Below are 22,499 nucleotides of genomic sequence, written 5' to 3'. Positions count from 1 at the left end.
TTGAATAAGAGACTGGAATATGAATAGGAAAGGCCTGAATAGAAATTAGAGTAATAAAAAGTACCAATAGCAACAAGTCTTACAGAGCATCTGTTATTTAGATACGGTCAGTGACCCTCATTTGAAAGCTGGAAGAAAAAAAAAAGGCAAAATAATTGTCAAACTATTAAAACCAAACGAAGGCCAGTTGAAAAGTTGATTAAAATGAGCCATTCTATAACATACTAAACGTTAGCTGAAAGGGGTGGTTCACCTTTAAATTAAAGTTATAAAATGGCTAATTCTAAGCAACGTTTCAATTGGCCTTCATTATTTCTTTTTAATCGTTTTTGAAATATCCGTTTTCTTCTTCTAAATCTTTCCAGCTTTCAAATGGGGGGGGGGGGTCACTGACCCCAACTTAAAAACAAATTATCTGCAAGGCTACACATTTTTTGGTTATTGCTATTGTTTGTTACTCATCTTTCTATTCAGTCCCTCTCCTATTCAGATCAATGCATGGTTGCTAGAGTAATTTGGACCCTAGCAACCAGATGGCTGAAATTGCAAACTGGAGAGATGCTGAATAAAAAGCCAAATAAGTAAAAAAAAAAACACAAATAAAAAAATTAAAACCAATTGCAAATTGTGTCGACGTATCACTCTCTACAGCCAACTAAAAGTTAATATAAAGGTGAGCTACCGCTTTAAATGACTGGAGGGCTGCAAGTTGAAATCCCTGCTGTGTAAGTTAGTATCTCCCATAGAAGAAGTTGGTATGTCCGTAAGTTTTACAGTCACATTCCTTTGCGTATAGAAAAGTAGTGTGGGAGAGAGCTAATGGGCCGCATGATCTCGCACATACTATCAAGGAGAGAGCGAGCAAATAGAATTGTTCCCGCTCAGCATATTCTGTGGAACATACACACGGCTCTTCGGCTGAGTCTCTGCATTCCGTTTGTTCGTGTCAGTGTCCCCGAGGTCTTTGTGGTTCCTCTGCTCCCCCCCCGCCCTAGCCTGGGAAATGGTTTTGTCTTGGGGACTCGGCATTGAATAAATAATGAACACAGGGAAAACCAAGCCAAGAACTGCGCTCACGAGTTTGTAGCTGTGATTTACAAGGGAAGAGGAAGGTGCTAATACAAAAGGGGGGAAAAAAAGGAAGGGGGGCAGAGTGCGTCTCGAGTAGAAGCTGCGAGTCGCAGGCTGTAACGAACTATCGGCTATGCAAGTAATTTGATATTTTTTGCTTATTCTTTAAGGGATAAGTGTTTTGTTACTCTCGCCGCTTTCAAGCGGACACAGTTTAAGCAGCGCGCACACAACGCGCACCCCTACGGATGAGAGGCGGATGGTAGATTCCATTGAAAGAGTGCATGTCAGGTTGGCTGTGCGCTATGTCCTTCGGTGAGGCGGTTCTTCGTTCTGTGTTTCCCGCAGTGCACTTCATTCCTGCACCGGGTGGCGGCAACGTGCAGCGCGCGTCTCTCAACCACCCCCCTCCCCGATCTGGACTTGCACTCACCCACCATGCTGCTCTCTGTCCCGTCTCTCCTCAGGCCAAAATCCTGAAGATGATGGAAGATAACAAGCAGCTGGCTCTGCGGATAGATGGGGCCATTCAGTCCGCCAGTCAGGAGGTGACCAACCTGCGAGCCGAGCTGACGGCCACTAACCGGAGACTGGCTGAGCTGAACAGCGCCGACCCCTGTGTCACGGACAACAACCAGCACAACACGCAAGGTAAGCGGCCGGGGGAACACGAGTGAGGGCTTGGGACTGGCGGAAGGAGCAGGATAACCGCAGCAGTCGCTTCATGTACATGGGGAATCTATACCTTTCCTTACTCCTCTCAGGAATATGTTTTTATCCAACGCTTCCTTATTGGCAGTCTTGCTGCCTCTGTATCTGCACTGCTATTAGTATACATCACTCCCCAGCCTTGTGTCTTACTATCTGACTGCATATAGACCATTGACCAGTAGATTTCTCTCTACAGAGAGCCCCATTGGCAGTCATAATGCAGCTCATATAACTTTATAAAAAAAAAAGGGAATATGCACAACAGACAACCTGATCTCAACCTGATCTCAACCTGTAGCTCTGCGGCCATTGCTGCTCCGCCTCTCTCTTTCAGGGGGTTGCAGTTGAACCACAACGGGTTAGATGCCCCTGCTCTTTATACATGCCTATCATTCCTGTCCTATTGAGTGCAGCTAATGGAACGCGTACACCGCACCATCTGTCGGCTAATGGATGGCACAGATGTGCTGCCCTTACAATTTTAGCCGGCCCTGGTTACTCTGAGGAAGTGCCGAGATCACAGGCACGAAACACGTTATTTTGCCCTTTATCAAATTTACACCGGCCCTCAGCCTCCATCATGAAATTAATAATAATGAGGCCCCCCAGCTCAGTGCGATCAGGAATCCCATAGCAGTAATATTTGGGCACATTAGTGAAATGATCTGCCACTTGGTCTATACTGCTGCCTGTGTGCTGAATGTGTTAGTAATAGACACGTACTGGCACGTAGTAATGTGCCGCTCTCACATACTTCTTTACTTTACTGTACTGGCACTTCAGTACGTCTATTGCACCTTCAGCCCTAAAGACGTATGTGAGAGCGGCACATTACTCCGTGCCAGTACGTGTCTATTACTAACACCTTCAGCACACAGGCAGCAGTATAGACCAAGTGGCAGATCATTTCACTAATCATGTGCCCAAATATGACTGCTACGGCTACACGATTCCTTGTTTAAAGGGGACCCATCACCCAAAATAAATATTCAGAATCCTATTTTATCACATTAGTCAATCAAAAAGAACTTTATTTAAACTCTATAAATTATTTGAATCTTGTTTCCTTCTGTCTAGGAATTCAAAATTATTGCAAGCAGGTAGGAACCATTTTGTGGACACTGTTAGTTAAGGCAAGTCTTGTATCATCTCAGAATCTTGTTTGTGCACCAGAATGGGGGTCCTGATGTCCATCCCCATGCCCTGGCTACACAATTAAACAGTGAAGAGAACAGGGGAATGTGTGGGGAGAGCAGTGATATGTAGGAAGTGCTGAATGGAAAGTGAAAGTGATTGCCTGCCCCGCCTCTATGCCACTGGCATAGAGGAGGGGCAGACAATATTTGATTGACAGCCGATATTTTTAAATGAGCTTACAACAGCTATGAATGCTTTAATAAAAAATAGAAGTTGGATTTCATGTTTAATTTGAAAAGGACTTTTATTATAAAGATTTTTGTGTCTGGGTGACAGGTCCACTTTAAATGAGATAAATGGTGTTAATAGTTCAAAGAATGTCTGGCTAAATGGTCGGCCCCCACACATTTTCACCTCACCAAATCTGGCCCTCGTTGCAAAAAGTTTGGACACCTCTGCCCTATGTGGACTGTCCGCCTACAGGAGGCTCTGTTTTGGCACCTGGTTTTTATCAACAAAAACTTACCTCCAAGTCAATAATTCAAAAACAAGCACCTGCTTTGAGGCCGCTGGGAGCAACATTTGTGAGCTTAGTAATCAACATGTTGTTCATGAGCCACCTGTTGGGGATCATTGGTTTAGAGTTTTCTCTCTTAACTGAGTCATGCTTTTAACCTTGCAAATTTTCTTTGCTTTCAAGAGATGGTGATGCCCATAAGGTGCTAAGGGATTCGTCCACCCCCTTAATATAAGACTTCGGCTGTTCTAATATTATTTCTAGAATTCGTCTCCTGTGTAATTGTGAAAGCTGACATGCAGCGCTCCAGGGTTTCATTGGCATAGCAAATGACTGATAAGCCAATTAGAAAGCAATGGGAATGTCAGCGGCTGTGGAGGAGCAGGGGGCACATGTCATTGTTGTCGGTGAACGCACCCATAAGATGCTACACATAGGGGGGAATTCACCAAAGTGCTGATATTGAGACAAAATAAAAGTGGAGATAAAAATGTAAAAATGTCACAAACCTCTATCTCCACTTTTTTTGAATTTGTCTTTTAAACAGACTGTTTTCAGATTTTTGTGTGCCAAAATTTCAACGACATTTTTCTTAATTTGTCTTTAGCTCTTAAGGTGGCCATACACGGGCCAATAAAAGCTGCCAACAGACCGAATCGGCAGCTTATTGGCCTGTGTATGGGGGCCCCCAACGGGCTTCCCCGATCGAGATCTGGCCGAAAGTCGGCCAGATCTCGATTGGATTGGACTAAAAATCCCGCGATCCGACCGCCCGTTTGTTAGGATCCGATCGTTTGGCCCTAGGGCCCACGATCGGATCAGCCCGATATTGCCCACCTCAAGGTGGGCATATCGGAGGGAGATCCGCTCGTTTGTCTGGGAGTCTTTATTTTTCCTTTAGATAATATATTCACCCAAATTGCTAATATTGCCTCATTCATTAAGCTAAAACTAGTAAAATAATGCAAGTACGAGTTAAAAACTTTTTACATATCAAACTATAAAATACATGAAAGTTTTTCATTGTTGCCAATGGGGCACCTACAAGAGGTGTGTAATGAAGATTGTCTGAACCAAGGCAGAGCATATTAAATTTAGAATTGATCTGACACATGGGGAAGAAAATGTTGTTTAAAATGTCATTTTTGTACCATTTTTATGTCGTTTGAAAGACAAATTCATAAACTGTGATATGAAATATGAAAAGTGGCTGTTGAGTTGGAATTTAGGCGGATTTCTGTTTGTGAATATGGAGAAAGTATTTTACACCAGTTTACCACCACCTTTTCTCCAAACATTGACTCTCTCTCCACTTTTGTGAATTCCCCCCATAGTGTGTGTATTCCTGGGTAGAAGTAAATAGCACATTTGTTTGAAGTTCTGTTTCGCTTTTGGTTGGTTACACTATGCCTGTGTTTTATACTTATCCATTAAATGACTTGATTAAATGCTCTAAATGTAATGCTCTGTGCCATGAATGGCAAGTGTGTGTGTGTGTATGTATGTATATGTGTGTGTATGTATGTATGTATGTGTGTGTGTGTGTATGTATGTATGTATGTGTGTGTGTATGTATGTATGTGTGTGTGCAATGCGGGGGACACGCGTGATCACTCACTGCATGGTATATCTCCCTCCCACAATGTTGTATGATGATGGATTGTTTCATTTGGCAGCTAGAAATCCAGGTCTGACTGTTGAATGCAACAGCTCTGGCACTGTACTCTAAGGTTTTTGTTTAGTGACAACTTGGATATCAGAACAAAATGGTCACAAAGCTGTTTCACTGTGCAGGAGTCCGAAAATACGTCTCTTGCAAATTACTATATTTATTTGTAGTATCTTGTGAGCTTGCTATAGTTCACCTTGGAAATCTACAAACCTAAAACATTGCAGAGGTTTTCCATAGTTTTCAGCAGTTGTTTACTACAGCTATCAACAGTGCAATTAATCCAGTGAAATTCTGGGGAATGGTACTTTTTACTTCACTGCTTTAGAGCATTGTTTACCCCTATGCTTTTCTAAAAGTAGTGCCCTGGCCATACTCATGTCAAATTGGATCATCCACCCAAAAACTTTGTGTTCTAATCTAATTCTAAGCAACTTTCCACTCCAATTTCTAATGGTTTTAAAGTAATTTTTTTTTTTTTTGAGTAAAATAAATTATAAATTGGTGGTGGACCCCTCAGTATTTCCTCCTGTATTGCAATCAAAGTGAACCACTAGAGTTCTCGTAATTCTCATAAAATGTGTTTTATTTTAGTAGCACGTTTCTGTTTTGTTTTTTTTTATTGGGGGTTCCATTTAAGATTTTTGGCAGATTGTAATTTTTTTAAAAAAATTAAGGAATTCATTTTTAAATATTTTTTAGGGAATTAAGTCGCATGTGGGGTATTTCTTTTTGATCTTTTGTTTATCTTTACATGTTGAATATACAGAATGGTAACTTCTTTCCTTATATTTAAGTAAACATTATTGTGTAAACTGAAGGTTCTGAGACCAGAAAGGTTGGTATTACCAGTTTTAAAGTTGACTGATGACATGTTGAAAAATAAGTAAATATAACAGCAATTACAGTAAGAATGGAAGCCTGGAGGCAAAATTTGGCCTGTTAAGTTATAAACTTTGTGAAAGGCTCTGTTTTTCAAGTTTATCTTTAACGATCCACCTAGGCTTATAGTAATAAAGGGGCAAATTCACTAACCTCCAAAAATTCGCCAGTGAAGGCTTCAATCATATCGCAACACTACTCCAGGCGTAGATTCGCCAGGACAATACGAATTCACTAATTCACTCATTCGCCCAATGCTGGCAAAGTAGCGCTAGCGTTACTGCGGCAAGCGAAGCGAAGTTGCTTTAGCGTTGGCTAATTTGCATACGACGGGAAGTTAAAGTTGAATGGATGTATATGTTGCAGCCAATACATTACACTACACAAGCCCAGTGAATCTTAATAAAATAAAATAGAGTTGTTATATTGCCCTACACATGATCCCAGTGTATAGTTTATGTGCCATATGTTAGGAAATGTAGGGGAGAAGCCGGGTACCCCAGAATAAATATATGATCTTTTGCAGCCTATCACCCTGAAAAATTAAGTCGCCAGCGTTTTTTGGGACTTAGAAAAATTTTCAACTATTTTTTGAGGACACCTATCTACTCTATTGCACTTTGCCTGGTCTGAGGTAGCGAAGGCAAGTCTGGCGCAAGAGGTAACGTTCAGTAAAATCTGCATCTTCGTGAATTTGCGTAGTTTCGTTCCTTCGCTAGAGCGCAACTTCACCTGGAGTAAGGGAGCGAATTACCGCTAGAGTCTATATCCTTCGCTAGTGAAGTTACGCCTGCGCCCGTTAGTAAATTGCTAACGTTGGTCAATTAACCCTTTAGTAAATTTGCCCCAAAGGCTGCACAAATCGGCAGCAATAAAAAGTATTTTTTTGAATACTCTCTGCAGACCCAGAGCAGGGTTTTTTTTTTCTTGGAAGTGTGGTGAGAGGAATAAGATGGTGGGTATTTTTCAACCTAAACTTGCCTTGCATGCACTGGGTCAGGTAGTTGCTGTTTAGTAAATGGCAGGAGGCTAGGACACTATTGATGGACATTTGTCCTCCAGACAATAAGATCAATGTAACAAAAGCATATGGCTATTCTTGGTTGTTCATGGCAAAATCTGCTCATTGGGGATGTTGCCAAATGAGAGGATCTTTAACCAATTAGGCCACCAATGCAGTGTTCCAAATTGGGATTGGCCATTTGACTTCGGGCCAATGATCAGATCATAATTAGGACATACGGAAATCAATTTGCAGAAGAGCGAATCAATGCGCTGATTTATTCATTGTCCACACCTGCCCAATGAACATCTCACTGATTTTTGGTAAGCTAAGAAGCCCCTTTATTCTGCCTATGAGTGGGGTGCAACATATTGTAGATATACCCAGCTGACCACGTACCAGCTGATATCGGTGGCAAGTTTTGTTAAAATGTATTATACTGGCTATATCCTGGGGGCCTGCAACCATTCCGTATCTGTTTAGAATACTGGAAACCTTTTTGGCTGATGACTTTCTCGATTGGTGATTCACACCTTCCATGAATGTTGCTAAAGAGCCAATCATTTGGCCACAAAATAATTAGTGTGGTTAGTATAATTGTTTTCCTGTATCTTCACACAAATTGCAGCTCCCACTGATCTTCACATTCAGAGTGCCACTGAATATTGTTCTCTCAACACTCAAATAGGAGGCAAACTTTATATATGGAATTTTTTTTTTTTTTTATAAGGAACTACTCTGATTTAAGAAACTACTTGGCTAAATCACATAAACTATGCTTGTCTGAGTTATGAAGTATAAACTGTAAGCTTTACAAGATAGGGGGTTCACTTTGTAAAAAAAAAAAATTGCATTGTTATAAATAGCGCTAGATAAATTATTTGAAATTAAAAGCATAGTCCACCTTTAAGTCAATTTTTCAAATGTTCAAGAATAGCAAAATCAGTATGTTTTCAGTTGCTCTTCATGTTTTAATATTGGATCACTGACCCCAGCAGCTAAAACAACTATTGTTTGGCTACAGTTGTTTTGGCGTAACATTTTATTATTTAACTTAAGAGAAAATCTTAAGAGAAAATTTCAAACTCCATTTCAAACTCTGATTCAAATTTGATGACCATACATGATTTAAGTTGTGAATTTCAAGGGGCACATTTACTTTTTTTTTTAATGTTTTTTTGGCTACTTCGACCTTCGACTACGACTTTAAATCGAACGATTCGAACTAAAATCGCTCGACTATTCGATATTCGAAGTACTGTCTCTTTAATAAAAACTTCGACCCCCCTACTTTGCCACCTAAAACCTACCGAACCTCAATGTTAGCCTATGGGGAAGGTCCCCATAGGCTTTCTAAGCTTTTTTTGGTCGAAGAAAAATCGTTCGATCGATTAAAATCCTTCGAATCATTCGATTCAAAGGATTTAATCGTTCCATCAAGCGATTTTTCCTTCGATCGTTCGACCGAAGTCGAAGGATTTAACTTCGACAGTCGAATATCGAGGGTTAATTAACCCTCGATATTCGACCCTAAGTAAATCTGCCCCCTAGTGTTCTTTAAGCATGCTGCCCATACAGGTATTAAACCTGTTATCCGGAATGCTTGGGACCTGGGACTTTCCGTATAACTGATCTTTCCGTAATTCAGATCTTTATACCTTACATCTACTAGAAAATCTTGTAAGTATTAAATAAACCCAATAGGCTGGTTCTGCTTCCAGCAAATATTAATTACACCTTAGTTTGGATCGAGAACAAGGTACTGTTTTATTATTTAAGAGAAACAGGATATCCTTTTTAAAAATTTGGATAAAATGTAGTCTATGGGAGACTGCCTTTCCTTAATTCAGATCTTTCTGGATAAGTGGTTTGTGGATAACTGATCCCATACCTGTACTTACATCCTTCTACTAAACAAGTGTAACAAAACTGACTGACTTTAGTAGTTCGAGCTGCTGCAATTATGATCATGTCTATGAAAGACAGTTTGACAGGGGCTTTATATTCAGTCCCATGTTCTGTCTAACCTTAACCTGCCTCTCATAAGTAAATGTTACCAAATCCTAGCCATAGACCCTACCAAGTGCAAATGCAAAGTCAATGCAGGCACAAACTAAGTTACAAGGAAGATCATATCTTTGGGTAGGAGCCCAATTCCTTGAGCAGAAGCAGTTCTCCGCAATTAAGTTTAGTGTATGCATGGATCATTGAGGGAGATACAAAAGGTTAGTTGAAGGGCAAACAAAACCACTGTACGTTTTGTTTTGAAAATTATATGAAATATGTGCTGATGTATCCATTTAATTGTTTAAGCAAATCTTTAAAATAGCATAAGAAAGACCCAACACTGAGTTGATGATAGAAACTAAACAGTAAGATTACACTTGTGAAAACATTGTTTTTATATTTCTGTTCCATAAAAAGGGATAATCGTATACCCCTAAGGCAAAGTGCTGATTTATATGTGTATATATCTTTAAAGCAAAATCCAATACATTTTCAAGGAGTGTAGTAGAGCAGATGGGTAGCGGTTTCCCAAATGCCCTCCACTCTTGCTGTGTTTTCTACCTTTAGGTGTATGCATGTACTATATTTGAATGTCTCTTTAACATTGAAACGTATGAATATTCAATGTTCTGGGTTACCCATTAAAGGCAACATGCAGAGCATTGGTTAATATTTTAAGGTTATTCAGCTTAGTAATTTCAAGGAAATCGTAGATGTTTGACCTGTGAATTAAAGGGCAAGCAAATTTACTGTTACAAAATTGTATTCATTCCTTAAGCCAGTGCTGCTTTTTTGGAAAAAATTGTACTGGCCCTGACAACTTTCATCACTTACTAGTGATGGGCGAATTTTTTTACCAGGCGCAAATTCGCTGTGAATTCCCTCAAAAACAAGACAGCGGCGCCTTTTCGGGAAATTCACAAATTTTCCAGCGAAGCAAAACGCCCCAAATTTGCCCATCACTACCCACCACTATCTTTGCTGTTTCTCTCAGGCGTCCTTGTGAAGACATAAGCATGCAATTTTCCATTTTACTGCTACTGTGCATACCCAAGTCTAATTCTTAGCAAGGATAGCATGGAACATCTGGGAGAGACGGAGACGAAGGCAGTAGTGTATTAGAAAATTCCCTAGTCTGGTAGATTTTTTTCCCCAAAAAAGGGCACCACTCCAGGGAAAATACTTAATTTATTTCTCTGGTGAGTGCCTACCATTTAGCATTTTTGTACTTGATGAACTATGGTCTCCTTTATCTTTAAAGCACTGGGGTCTGAAAGCACAGATTTTGACATTTGTGAAAATGTCCCACGCACCCAATGCCTCGGGTAGGAACAGACTTACTCAGTGCCTGCTTGGTTGTGGACAGCCTAAGGGTGCCTAGTTAGTAAATCCAGCTTTGCATGTTCGCAATGTGTGGTAGGCAGACATTGTGTCTGACCACTTGACTAGGTCTGCTGTTGAAGCTGATTTATTCCTGATTTCAGCAGTTTCCATAATCACTTCTCAATGCTGACAATGAGCAACATGGCAAACAATAAACTAAAGCTGGCCATAGACTCAAAGATCCTATCGTTCGAATCCTCTAATGATCGGACTTCCTCGTCTCCAGAACTGCCATTCACCTTTCAGATCAAATAAAGTAGTAAAAGAACAGATCAGCCGAAGATCTGCCCCAACAGCAATTATATGAAAGTTATGTCTCCCACTGAAAATCGACAGATCGGCAATACATGCAGAGATATTCTCAGCAGCCGACAAATCTTTTAACCTGTCCTATCGACCAAACAACCGATTTCGATGGCACGAAAAATGTCGGGACTCTCCACACACGGTCCGAAAATCGAGGATTCGTACGATCGGATGTTTGCGTCTATGGCCAGCTTTAGCGGTGGGTCTGGGGTGACGTGCAATTGAAGACAACCGATGACAACCTCTGCATTTTGATTTTCGGTACTCTACGCTTTGTCTACCATTAAAACCCAATGAGTTGTAAGAGTCCGTTTTTGAGCAGTGGATTGAAAAATAATTATGGATCATCCCATTTCACATGAGGGCTTACTTTATTACGCGAAAAGCCTAGGAATTTGCAAGGACGTGAGAATGATGCACCATTTGAGAATCCTTTTTTATCTGACCTATATGTTATAAAAATAATTTTTACATTCATGAAAACTTGCTCTATAATTACAGTCATCTAAAATAATTGCTGCCTACCCCGTGCAATTGTTAGTAGCAGTAGTCACACATTGACAACTTAGTAGTTACAAAATCATTGGATATAATTGTATATCCGCCTTGTTATATTATATGGAGCTAGCATTTCAAAAGCCAGCTTGGCAGTTTAAGCATGAATGCTATTTTCTTGTTGAATAGAATTAATGATGTCTCTGACTCACAGAACTTGTTCATGTTCACAGTAAATATGGACACAATGCAAAATGATTGCATTTATTTCATTCATTTTCACACTGGGAATTGACTGCAGTTTAGGGGTAGGTCATTTCTGCTGTTGGGCTACAAATGATGCACCCTCATCCCCTCAACATTCTTTTTAACTTTATTAATAAAAGGGCAGTAACATGCACACAATTCTGCACCCATAAATCTTACTTTTTGTGATCTGTTTCTACAAATCTGTACTATTTAAACACTGACCCCTTCTGTCGTTCCATTTGATTTTTAGAAACTCAATGGTGCCAGCCATTCCCACTCTTAAAGGGATACTGTCATGAGAATTTTTTTTTTTTTTTTTTCAAAATTAATCAGTTAATAGTGCTGCTCCGGCAGAATTCTGCACTGAAATCCATTTCTCAAAAGAGCAAACAGATTTTTTTATATTCAATTTTGAAATCTGACATGGGGCTAGACATATTGTCAATTTCCCAGCTGCCCCAAGTCATGTGACTTGTGCTCTGATAAACTTCAATCACTCTTTACTGCTGTACTGCAAGTTGGAGTGATATCACCCCCCTCCCCTTTTCCCCCCAGCAGCCAAACAAAAGAACAATGGGAAGGTAACCAGATAGCAGCTCCCTAACACAAGATAACAGCTGCCTGGTAGATCTAAGCACAACACTCAATAGTAAAAACCCATGTCCCACTGAGACACATTCAGTTACATTGAGAAGGAAAAACAGCAGCCTGCCAGAAAGCATTTCTCTCCTAAAGTGCAGGCACAAGTCACATGACTTGTGGCAGCTGGGAAATTGACAATGTCTAGCCCCATGTCAGATTTCAAAATTGAATATAAAAAAAATCTGTTTGCTCTTTTGAGGAATGGATTTCAGTGCAGAATTCTGCACATTCTGCTGGAGTAGCACTATTAACTTATGTGTTTTGAAAAAAACATGTTTTCCGATGACAATATCCCTTTAAGCATACACGTCACAGTTATTTCTGTATCACAATACAGCCTACCATGTCCTCCATTTCTAACTGGCTTATTTGTGCAGACATTTACTGATAGGAACAGGTTCACATCTTCCAAAGTTGCTCACAGACTTTCTGCCTTGATCTCTTCTTACACAGACTAATGGACAGTTCTATTAAACTCTTGCTATAATGCAGATGCACAGTTCCTATTGGTAATTATCTGTGTGTTAGAGCCTCAGACAACCTGGTGAAGTATTGACCAATGGTAGTGTTGGAATGGCAAAGAAAATCTTTGCAGAATGGTGCTTAAAGTGGTACTGACACTAAAAAAAAATATTTTCAAAATATAAATCTACATTAAAAGTTACCTATAGGTCATGTTGATTGTTTTTTGCTGATCTTTTGCTTTTGTAAGTAATTGTTACTTAAAGTTCCCAAATGTGACTGTCCCTTTTTAACCTGTCAGAGTTTCTAATGCTAACGGCCTACTACCGCACAAATATGGCAGCCCCCTCATAGAGGAACAGGGTAATAAGAAAGGTAATGTAAAAGCATCAGGCAAATACTTTTATGGCAAAATCATAAATAGAATTCAAAGACAATGTTATGATACATAATAAAAAAGGTTATTTTCTGATGTCAGTTTCTCTTTAAGCTAGGGACGGAGCTATACAGGATAAGGGCTGAAACAACCCCAAATTCTAAAAATCAGTAAGAAACCTAAGCTATTATGGTTTGCAGTCAGTCTTACTGGGCCAGGCTTCTGGGCTTGATTGTGGGCATGCCATTTTTTTTGGTCATTAAGCTTTGCAGGTCTCCAATTTGCTCTGTATATAGACCTATTATTAAGATGTAAAATGTATTTTGTATTTTTTTAAAAACAAACAAACTTTTGTTTGGCACTAGCCTACTGTAAATGCATACCTCCCAACTATCCTGTTTTCAGCGGGACACTTCCGCTTTTGACAGCTCAACCCGCAGTCTTGCGTTTGTACTGAAAAGTCCTGACTTTCTCTGCACTGAACAGGCAGAAAAAGAAACTATGGGGCAAATTCACTAACCGGCGAAAATTCGCCAGCGCTGGCTTAGCGCACACCGCAACACTTTGCCAGCCTTAAATTTGCCTGGACAACGCTAATTCACGAAGATCCGAAGTTGTGCACAGGGTAACGAACGCTGGCGAAATTACGCCAGTGAAATTACACTCAGCAGTTCGAAGTTACGCTACCGATGGCTAATTAGCATAAGACGTGCAGTTAAATTACAATGGCCGTATATGCTGCAGCAAATACATTACACTGCACAAGTCTGGGAACCTTAATAAAATTATATAAAGTTGTTATAATGCCCTACACATGTGCCCACAGTATAGTTCAGGTGCCATATGTTAGCAAATGTTGGGGGAAGGAGGGTACCCCAAAAAAAAAAATTACGATCTTTTTCAGTCTATCACCCTTTAAATAGGAAAAAAGGCCAGCATTTTTTGGGACTTAGAAAAATTTTCAACTGTTTTTTGAGGAACTCTTATCTACTCTTTTGCACTTCGCCTGGTCTGAGGTGGTGAAGGCAAGTCTAGCGATAGAGGTAACGTTCAGTAATATCAAAAACGTAGTGAATTTGCGTAGTAACACTACCAAAAATTTGCCTGGCGTTAGAGGCTGAAGTTACGCCAGAGTCTATCTCCGTGGCGAAATTACGCCAGCGTATTTACCCCAGCTACCATTAGTAAATCGGCGAAGTGCCGAAATGACATCACACTGGCGTTAGCCACTTCGCCCTTTAGTAAATTTACCCCAAAGTTTCTAACTTGCACACCACCAGGTACAACTAAGATACTTCGTAACAATTTTGAGATAAGCAAATAATTCAGATTAGACAATTTAGATAAGGAAGTCCCTTGGGAAATGTTAGGCTCACCGCTTAAAGAGCAATTCACCTTCATTAGCAAAACTGTAATAACTGAAAAAAACCAGAAATATGTTCAAACTTTCATAACCTGCCAAATTTTCTAAAATGAACATGGTAATTAGATGGCCACCAAAATGGGCATGGTCACAAATTTTTCCACTTTTTTTTTTTGTCCCTCTTTTTATTTCCAAAATGTTGGGAGGTATGTAAATTTACACTGCAATATTTTTACTTCAATAGCTTTATTTGCTAAGGACATACATGATAAAAGTTGTCTCAGATCAAAAGAACTGCCCAACTGGTTTGGGCTTTTTTTTGTTTGTATTGTAGGAGTCCAGTCCTTTCCCAAAACATGTAGATCTATCTCTCCATAGCAGCAGTCTTGTTGTGTGTCTTTGCACAGGCATTCTCCTTAGATAATATCTTTTAGTAATTAAAATGTAAATGTATACACACACACACATACACACACACACACACACTGTGTGTATATATGCCCAATATCTCTAAAGCTTCAAATTACAGAAAGGTCCTCTCCCATATAGTCATTTTAAGCAAGTCATTCTAATTTATTTATATATAATACACAAAAGCCATGAATATCTTGTAAATTATATCCTCATAAACGGTGAGTAGTGATGTCATCAGTTATAAACGGTGAGTAGTGATGTCATTTCTGTCACATGACTCACTAAAATTTGTGTATTATAATAAATAAAGTACCCCCAGTTGTAAAATATGAGGATATTATAAGTTACCTCGGAGTTCCATGACCTGTATAAAAACACTCGGCCTTCGGCCTCGTGTTTTTATAGGGTCATGAAACTCCTCGGTAACTTATAATATCCTTATATTTTACAAGAGGGGGTACTTTATTCACTATATAATATTTTTTGGAGGGCTGCTGATGCCTCTGTTTAACTGCAGTCTGTGGGTTACATTTAAACTTGCAGCTACCGTTTACCTGAATTAAGAAACAAATATTGACATGAATATTTTATGCTGATATTTTTAAGCATTATGCACTTTGTTGGTTTTGATCTGGTTTCCAGTAGTATTTTTTTTAAAAATGTAATGAGATTCTGGATCACTTGTTACTGTGATTTTCATGCAGTTGGGTGAAAACTCTGACTATTGTGTGTGCTGCAACTTCCCACACCCATTTACATTCTGAGAGAATTTCTTATGTAATCCAGCAAGATAATATGAAAAATGATATCCTAAATAATGTAACCTCTGTTGTTAAACATGAGGATATTATAAGTCACCAACCCCAAGGTCCTAATAAATACCTTGATATTTTTCTGCAGCTGGTGCTTTGTTTTAATAAGTTTGAGAGTCATGCGACATATACTATCACGAAGCATCGATTATAACTGATGACCTAAGTAAGCATCGCTTACATAGTGAATAATTTATCCCTTATTGTAAAATATATATATAGTGAATAAACTAGCCCCTTTTGTAAAATATAAGGATATTATAAGTTACCGAGGAGTTTCATGACCATATAAAAGTACGAGGCCGAAGGCCGAGTGTTTTTATACAGGTCATGGAACTCCGAGGTAACATCTAATATCCTCATATTTTGCAACTGGGGGTACTTTATTTATTATAATACACAAATTTCAATGAGTCATGTGACAGAAATGACATCAGAACTCACCGTTTATAACTGATTGACATCAGAACTCACCGTGATATTCATGGCCTTTGTGAATTATATAAGGTTATTGTGTCACCCAGGAGTTCCATGATCAGTATGTATAGAGGTTGTTTGAATTCCATGCCCTGTGTAAAAGCCCACGGCTTGTAATTAGGGATGCACTGAATCCAGGATTCGGTATGGGATTTGGTCAGGATTCTGCCTTTTTCAGCAGGATTCGGCCGAATCCTTGTGCCTGGCCGAACCGAATCCAACCCCTAATTTGCATATGTTAGGGGCGGTAGGGAAATCACATGACTTTTCATTACAAAAGAAGAATTTTTACCACTTTTTCCTTTCCTGACCCTAATTTGCATATGCAAATTGGGATTCGGTTCGGCATTCGGACAGATCTATCACCAAGGATTCTGGGATTCGGCCAAATTCCAAATAGTGTTATCGGTGCATCCCTACTTGTAATATTCTGTTATTTTACAACAGGGGGTACATTATTTATTATAGAAAGTTTCTGTGAGTCATGTGACAAAATACATCACTAAGAACCATTTATAAGGATATCATTTACAGGATATTCATGGCTCTAGTGTATTCTAGAAAGATAAAATATGTATACTTAAATATAATCGATTTTCCTAAGTGAGAATTGGAGGTGAAATTACTTTTTTAATTTTTTTTTTTTTTTTCAATAATTCAAACATCTACGGGTAGATAGATTTAAGTGTAAAATTCCACCTCACTATATTAATTTCTATGGGACTTTTTTCTCAAACGGTGAACTCTTAACTTTCACCTACTGATAACAATCACCTCTAAAACCGCATAGGAATGAATAGAGAGTGGCAGAATTTTACTGTGGTGAGCTCTAATTGTACAGTTTGATAAACCAACCAATCTCTATTGGGGGGGGGGGCAGACTATTTGTTTTTATCCACTTTCTAGTACAGAATATAAATACTAAAATTAAAAGAATTTGAAATATGCAGTTGTTTCACATATATTGGTAAAAAATCTGGGAGTGTTTGTATTCAGCAGAGGAATGAGCCAAGAGGAGTTTCAGGATGTTTATGAAAGCATATTTCATCTTTTATATGATTTGCTTTACTTCTGTTCTAGCAGATATTGGTTGTAGTTTAAAGAAATGTTCAGTCTCAGACTAGCAATACGCCAAGCATTTGAAGGCAATTCTTTGAGTTGGCATGTTGATAAATCTCGTTGACATGGCATCAAAGTTGCCCTCTTCTAAAACAGAATTTAAAATTATATTCTGCTAGATTAGCAGGTAAACGTGACCACTGTGTTTAATGGAAGTGCAGTCCATCATGTAGCAGAATGTGAACTGGATGCGAGCAGGGAAGAATTTCTCACCGAGATGGCTTCGGTGACCCAAAATATCCATATGCTGTTGTCCTAAAAGAAAGTAGACGTATATATTTGTGTGAAGGTATTAATTTAGCTGCCACAATGAAACAGTTAAAAAATTGGGACCGTAAAGTAACTACATGGAGCGGGGCCTGGGTAAAGGCCATGTAGGTGGCCCCCCCACTCCCTTCCAGAAGCGATCTTCGCAGCACACAGGATTCACGTGCACGCAAACCACTGGTGGGCCCTGAGGGGTTGCAGGCCCTGCTGCACCCCCAGTAGTTCAGCCATTGATTTCAGATAAAAATATGGTGGTCTTGTATTTAGATAATGAGTTGCCTAAAATGATTTCCATGAATTGCTTTTGAGCAAAGTCTATGGCAATTACTATGCTAATGACACATGTATGATCATTTTCCCAAAGCAAAGAGATGTGAATATTTGGGCAATTATTGCATATGTGTGCCATGTGAAGAAGGGTAGATGGAAATTCTTGACATTTTATTTAAGGCCACTTTGCAATGACAAAATGCTGTCAGTACCATTAGCTTTAAACCTCTGCTTATTGTCATCTTGTATAAAAATATAAATTATAAATATTATATTATGTGTCCTATTTTTTACTGGGGTTTTACTGTGGTTCTGTAGAGATAATATGAGGTGGTGATGGGGACATTATAAATGCCATGGGGATCTTTAAAGGGGCAATCTCAGCAATTTGCCCTATTTATCATAATCAATAGGCATACCTCCCAACTGTGCCTTTTTATGAGGGATAGTCCCGATTTTGACAGCTCAGCCCGCAGTCGCAGATTTTATTAAAAAGCCCAGAGTTTCTCATCTCTTGTGCTGATGCCAGAAAAAGATACAGAGTTCCTGAAACTTAATTAAAATTAGTCTTTTTGGCACAGAGCCCAGAACACACATCACCTGCCCTTAGAACAATTTAAGATAAGCAATGATACAGTTTAAGACAAACCAGTCTCTTGGGAAAACTGAACCTCATAGGGCAATTTCACCTTCATAAGCCAAATTGTTACAACACATAAAACATTGTCCTAAAATTCCCAGACCACCTTAACCTGGTTAATTTTGTAAAACGGACATGGTAATTAGGCAGTGTGGGCATAAAATGGGAGTGTTATACTGTGTGGAAGATCTTTTTGTCCCTCTTTCCATTTCTCAGAAGTTCGTCAGTATGCAATAGGTGCTTTTCTTTGCAGGTTCTGTTTTGTCTCTAGCTGCCATGGTTAAGTGCCTCATCCAAAACCCCCTCCCAAAAATATTTTGTCATTGAGGTGTAATATTCTATACAAGAGTGTGTGAGTGACAAGCTGGGAGATGAGGTGAAAATTAGCAAGAAGGGGTCATGGACTGATGTAGTTTGGTGTCTATCAAACACGGCACAACTAAGAAAAGAACATTTATGTAAATATATTTTTTATAAAAGACTGGTAAGATTGACACTCATTAAACCTGTGTGTGCCTGGGTCTATTGGGAATGGGGGTGCAAAGTAATAAAGAAACTTATTGGAATTGTCATTTATCGCGCTGAATCACTTAAAGAGGTGGTTCACTTTTAAGGTAACTTTTAGTAAGTTGTAGAATGTTCGATTCTAAGCAACTCTTCAATTGGTTTTGATTATTTTTTATAGTTTTATAATTATCTGCCTTTTTCTTCTGACTCTTTGCAGCTTTTGAATGGGCCGTCGCTGACCCCTTCTAAAAAGCAAATGCTCTGCTCTGTAAGGCTACAAATGTATTGTTATTGCTACTTTTTATTACTCATCTTTCTATTCAGGCCTCTCCTATTCATATTCCAGTCTCTTATGCAAATCAGTGCATGGTTGCTAGGGGAATTCTGAACCTTAGCAACCACATTGCTGAAATTGCAAACTGGAGAGCTGCTGAATAAAACACGAAATAAAACCACAAATAATAAAAAATGAAAACCAATAGCAAATTGTCTCAGAATATCACTCTCTACATCATACTAACAGTTATTTCAAAGGTGAGCCACCCCTTTAATTGTCATTTATCAGCTTGTTTGGTGCTGCACAATGTAAGCATCGGCTGGTTTAACAAGATTCTATTTTTATATTGCAGATTAACTAGGCATCTTATTTGTATTTGTTATTACTTGATTGTTCTAATGCATGGAATCCAGCATAATGATGCCCAGTCAGCTGTGGGCAATGTGTTTCCTTAAAGTGATCTAATGATTCAATGGCATGCCTAAACCAGGTGTTGCCAGAGTGATTCGGCAACTCCCAAACTGCAAATGCAGCAAATATGTGTCCATGTAAAATACACTCTTGATTAACGAGCATTTTTGTCCATGAAAGTCAATTGCATGCTGAAATCCTCAGGGTGAATTTGCACACTGTACCTGTCTGGCTGGACTACAGCTGCTTAGTTGCCTGAGGATTGTTAAAGCTGTAGTGATTTACTTGAAGGTTGTTGTGTGAAATAAGAAAAATATACTGAATATAAAGTATTCACTGCACTGGGAAGCTCTGCATAGAAGTGCATAGAAAACCTGCTGTTCAGAGAGCAGGACACATGTTTATTTTCATCCAGCAAACCCAAATTCCACCTGGTAGAACTGCCCCACATGACCTTACAGTATTTATTTACAGTATTTATTTTCATATATGTGAGTTTTAGCTAATAACCGCATAACCACCAGACCATTGATTCATGTATGGGTCTTTTGGGGAGGCAGGCTGGTTTTATAATCTCCCAACATTTTGGAAATAGAAAAATAAAAAGGAGGACAAAAAGAATTGACGCCCAGAGCTAGGCAAACATTTTACCGTGCCCATTTTTGTGGCCACACCACCTAATTACCATGTTCATTTTACGAAATTTGTCAAGTTATGAAAGTTTGAACACATATCTGTGGTTTTTATGTGTTATTACAGTTTTGCTAATGAAGGTGAAGTTTCCGCAAGAGACCTTATTAAATTGTTATAATTTTTTTTTTCTTTGCATATCTTAAAAGTATCTATAAGTGCCATATTCTGGGCTCTCTGCCAAAAGCCAATTAAGTTAGAGACTTTGTATCTTTTTCTGGCTGTTCAGTGCAGGAGATCAAATAGAAAGTTGGGACATTTCAGTAACAATCCAGGACTGCGGGTTGAGCTGTCAAAATCGGGACTGTCCCGTGAAAAACAGGATGTTTGGTAGCTATGTGGTTTGCCAGTTCTCACTGAATAAAAGTTGGTATGTCAGTGCAAAAAAGCCAGTGCCACTTTTGTAACGGTCTGTGGCATTACAACACAGGGAAGTGCGGTGTGTTCTTGCACAAACAAGTTATGATGCACTGAATGAATTGTGTGGATGCAATATCTTCTGAGCTCTGCAAATAATCCAGAAGTGCTCTCTGCACAGTTTTTTTAAAACTGCACTCAAATAAGATTATTTTTGTGCACTTGGCCTATAAGAACAATACTGGTTGTTGTTCTTCCTACAATTTCCGCTCCGATATATTTGTAGAATTTGCTTAAACCTTGTTCCAACTATTCTGTGAAACCCGTAATTAGTTTGTTCCGAACACAGAGCCGTATGCATATTTGGATAGTGAGCAATCTAACAAGGCAAATGGAGACGCCTAGGGGCAAATTTACTAAAAGGCGAAGTGACTAACGCGGGCGAAAATTCTCCAGCGTGACGTCATTACGGTACTTTGCCGATTTACTAATGGTCGCTGGTGTAATTTCACTAGTGAAGGAGATAGACTCTAGCGGGACTTCCTCCATTACGCCTGGCGAATTATCGCTCTGGCGAATGGACGTAACTACGCAAATTCACTAAGATGTGGATTTTACTGAACGTTACCTCTTCGCCACTTCAGATCAGGTGAAGTGCAATAGAGTAGATAGGATTTCCTCAAAAAATAGACTGAGAAAGAGCGTAACATTTTTGTTGGGGTAACCGGCTTCCCCCCTACATTTCTAACCAACTAACATATGGCACATAAACTATTCACTGGGTTTATGTGTAGGGCAATATAACAACTTTATTTTATTTTATTAAGGTTTCCCCGGGCTTGTGTAATGTAATGTATTTGCTGCAACTTATACGTCCATTCAACTGTAACTTCCTGCCGTATGCAAATTAGCCAACGCTAGCGCAACTCTGCTTCACTTGGCACAGCAATACTAGCACAACTTCGCCAGCATTCGGCGCCCTGGATGCAACTTTGGATTTTAGTCAATTAGCGTTGTCCTGGCGAATCTACGCCTGGCGAAGTATTGCGCTGTGAGTGAAGCCGTTGCTGGCGAATTTTTGGAGGTTAGTGAATTTGTCCCCATGTACAGGCTACATCCAAGTGCTTGATCTACAGTATATTTTGAACTACATACAGTCCTTCAAAGAGATTTTTTTTTTTTTTCTACACCAGCAGTTTAAAAAAGTGTACGCTAGTCTCTGCATGAAACAACATGTTTATAGGTCAGTTCAGTTGGATTAAGGAGGTAAAATTTGAGCGATGAAAAGTCTGGCTGTTTCCTGGGTGAAATTTATCATACAACAGGTTCAACCTGTTTGGGGTGGGTTTCACATATCTTAAAAACATCCTAAAACCTGGCTTGTAATAAATAAGCAGGTTTCTTTTTGACAGGATTCTGTGGGCTCTAGCTTCTAGGAACAATTAATGCTGGCTTTGGGCTTTACGTTAATACTCTGTGCTTCTAGTAATGCTGAACCTGTAGGTGTATATAACAGTAGCCTTTCCATAGGAATTACAGGTATGGGACGTTGTCTGGAAACTCATTATCCAGAAAGCTACAAATTATGGAAAGGCTTTCTCCCATTTTTTTCTGTAATATTAAAACAGTACATTTTGTAAGATTTAATTAATCCCTATCGGAAGCAAAACCAGCCTATTGGATTTATTTGATGTTTACATGATTTTCTAATAGGCTTAAGGTATGAAGATCCAAATTACAGAAAGATCTATTATCCTGAAAACTCCAGGTCCCAAGCATTCTGGATAACAGGTTCCATACCTGTATCAGTTTGCATGTAATTTTACATCAATTAGGGGGCAGATTTGTCAAATGGGGGAGTTATTTCACCCATTCTATAAGTCCCATAGGGATGAATAGAATGTGATTGGGTTTTTATTTATTAAGCTCTACACTCACATTTTTATAAATCTGCCCCTATATGTTGCTATGGAAGAACCCTACAC

The 22,499-nt window shown here is 39.1% G+C and overlaps 1 protein-coding gene across 1 annotated transcript in view; it reads left to right on the top strand.

Annotated features, from left to right (window-relative positions):
* Positions 1-1,390: 1,390 nt before the first annotated feature.
* kazn.S (kazrin, periplakin interacting protein S homeolog) overlaps positions 1,391-22,499 on the top strand; it is a gene marked incomplete at its 5' end in the record, with an annotated part of 147,512 nt that continues 126,403 nt past the window's right edge. The window contains 1 exon segment of the mRNA NM_001091167.1: positions 1,391-1,722. Coding sequence (NP_001084636.2) covers positions 1,554-1,722 — 169 coding nt within the window.

The sequence above is a fragment of the Xenopus laevis genome, chromosome 7S, assembly GCF_017654675.1.
Source record: "Xenopus laevis strain J_2021 chromosome 7S, Xenopus_laevis_v10.1, whole genome shotgun sequence".
NCBI lineage: Eukaryota > Metazoa > Chordata > Amphibia > Anura > Pipidae > Xenopus > Xenopus laevis.
This window is presented reverse-complemented; position numbering and strand designations above follow the sequence as displayed.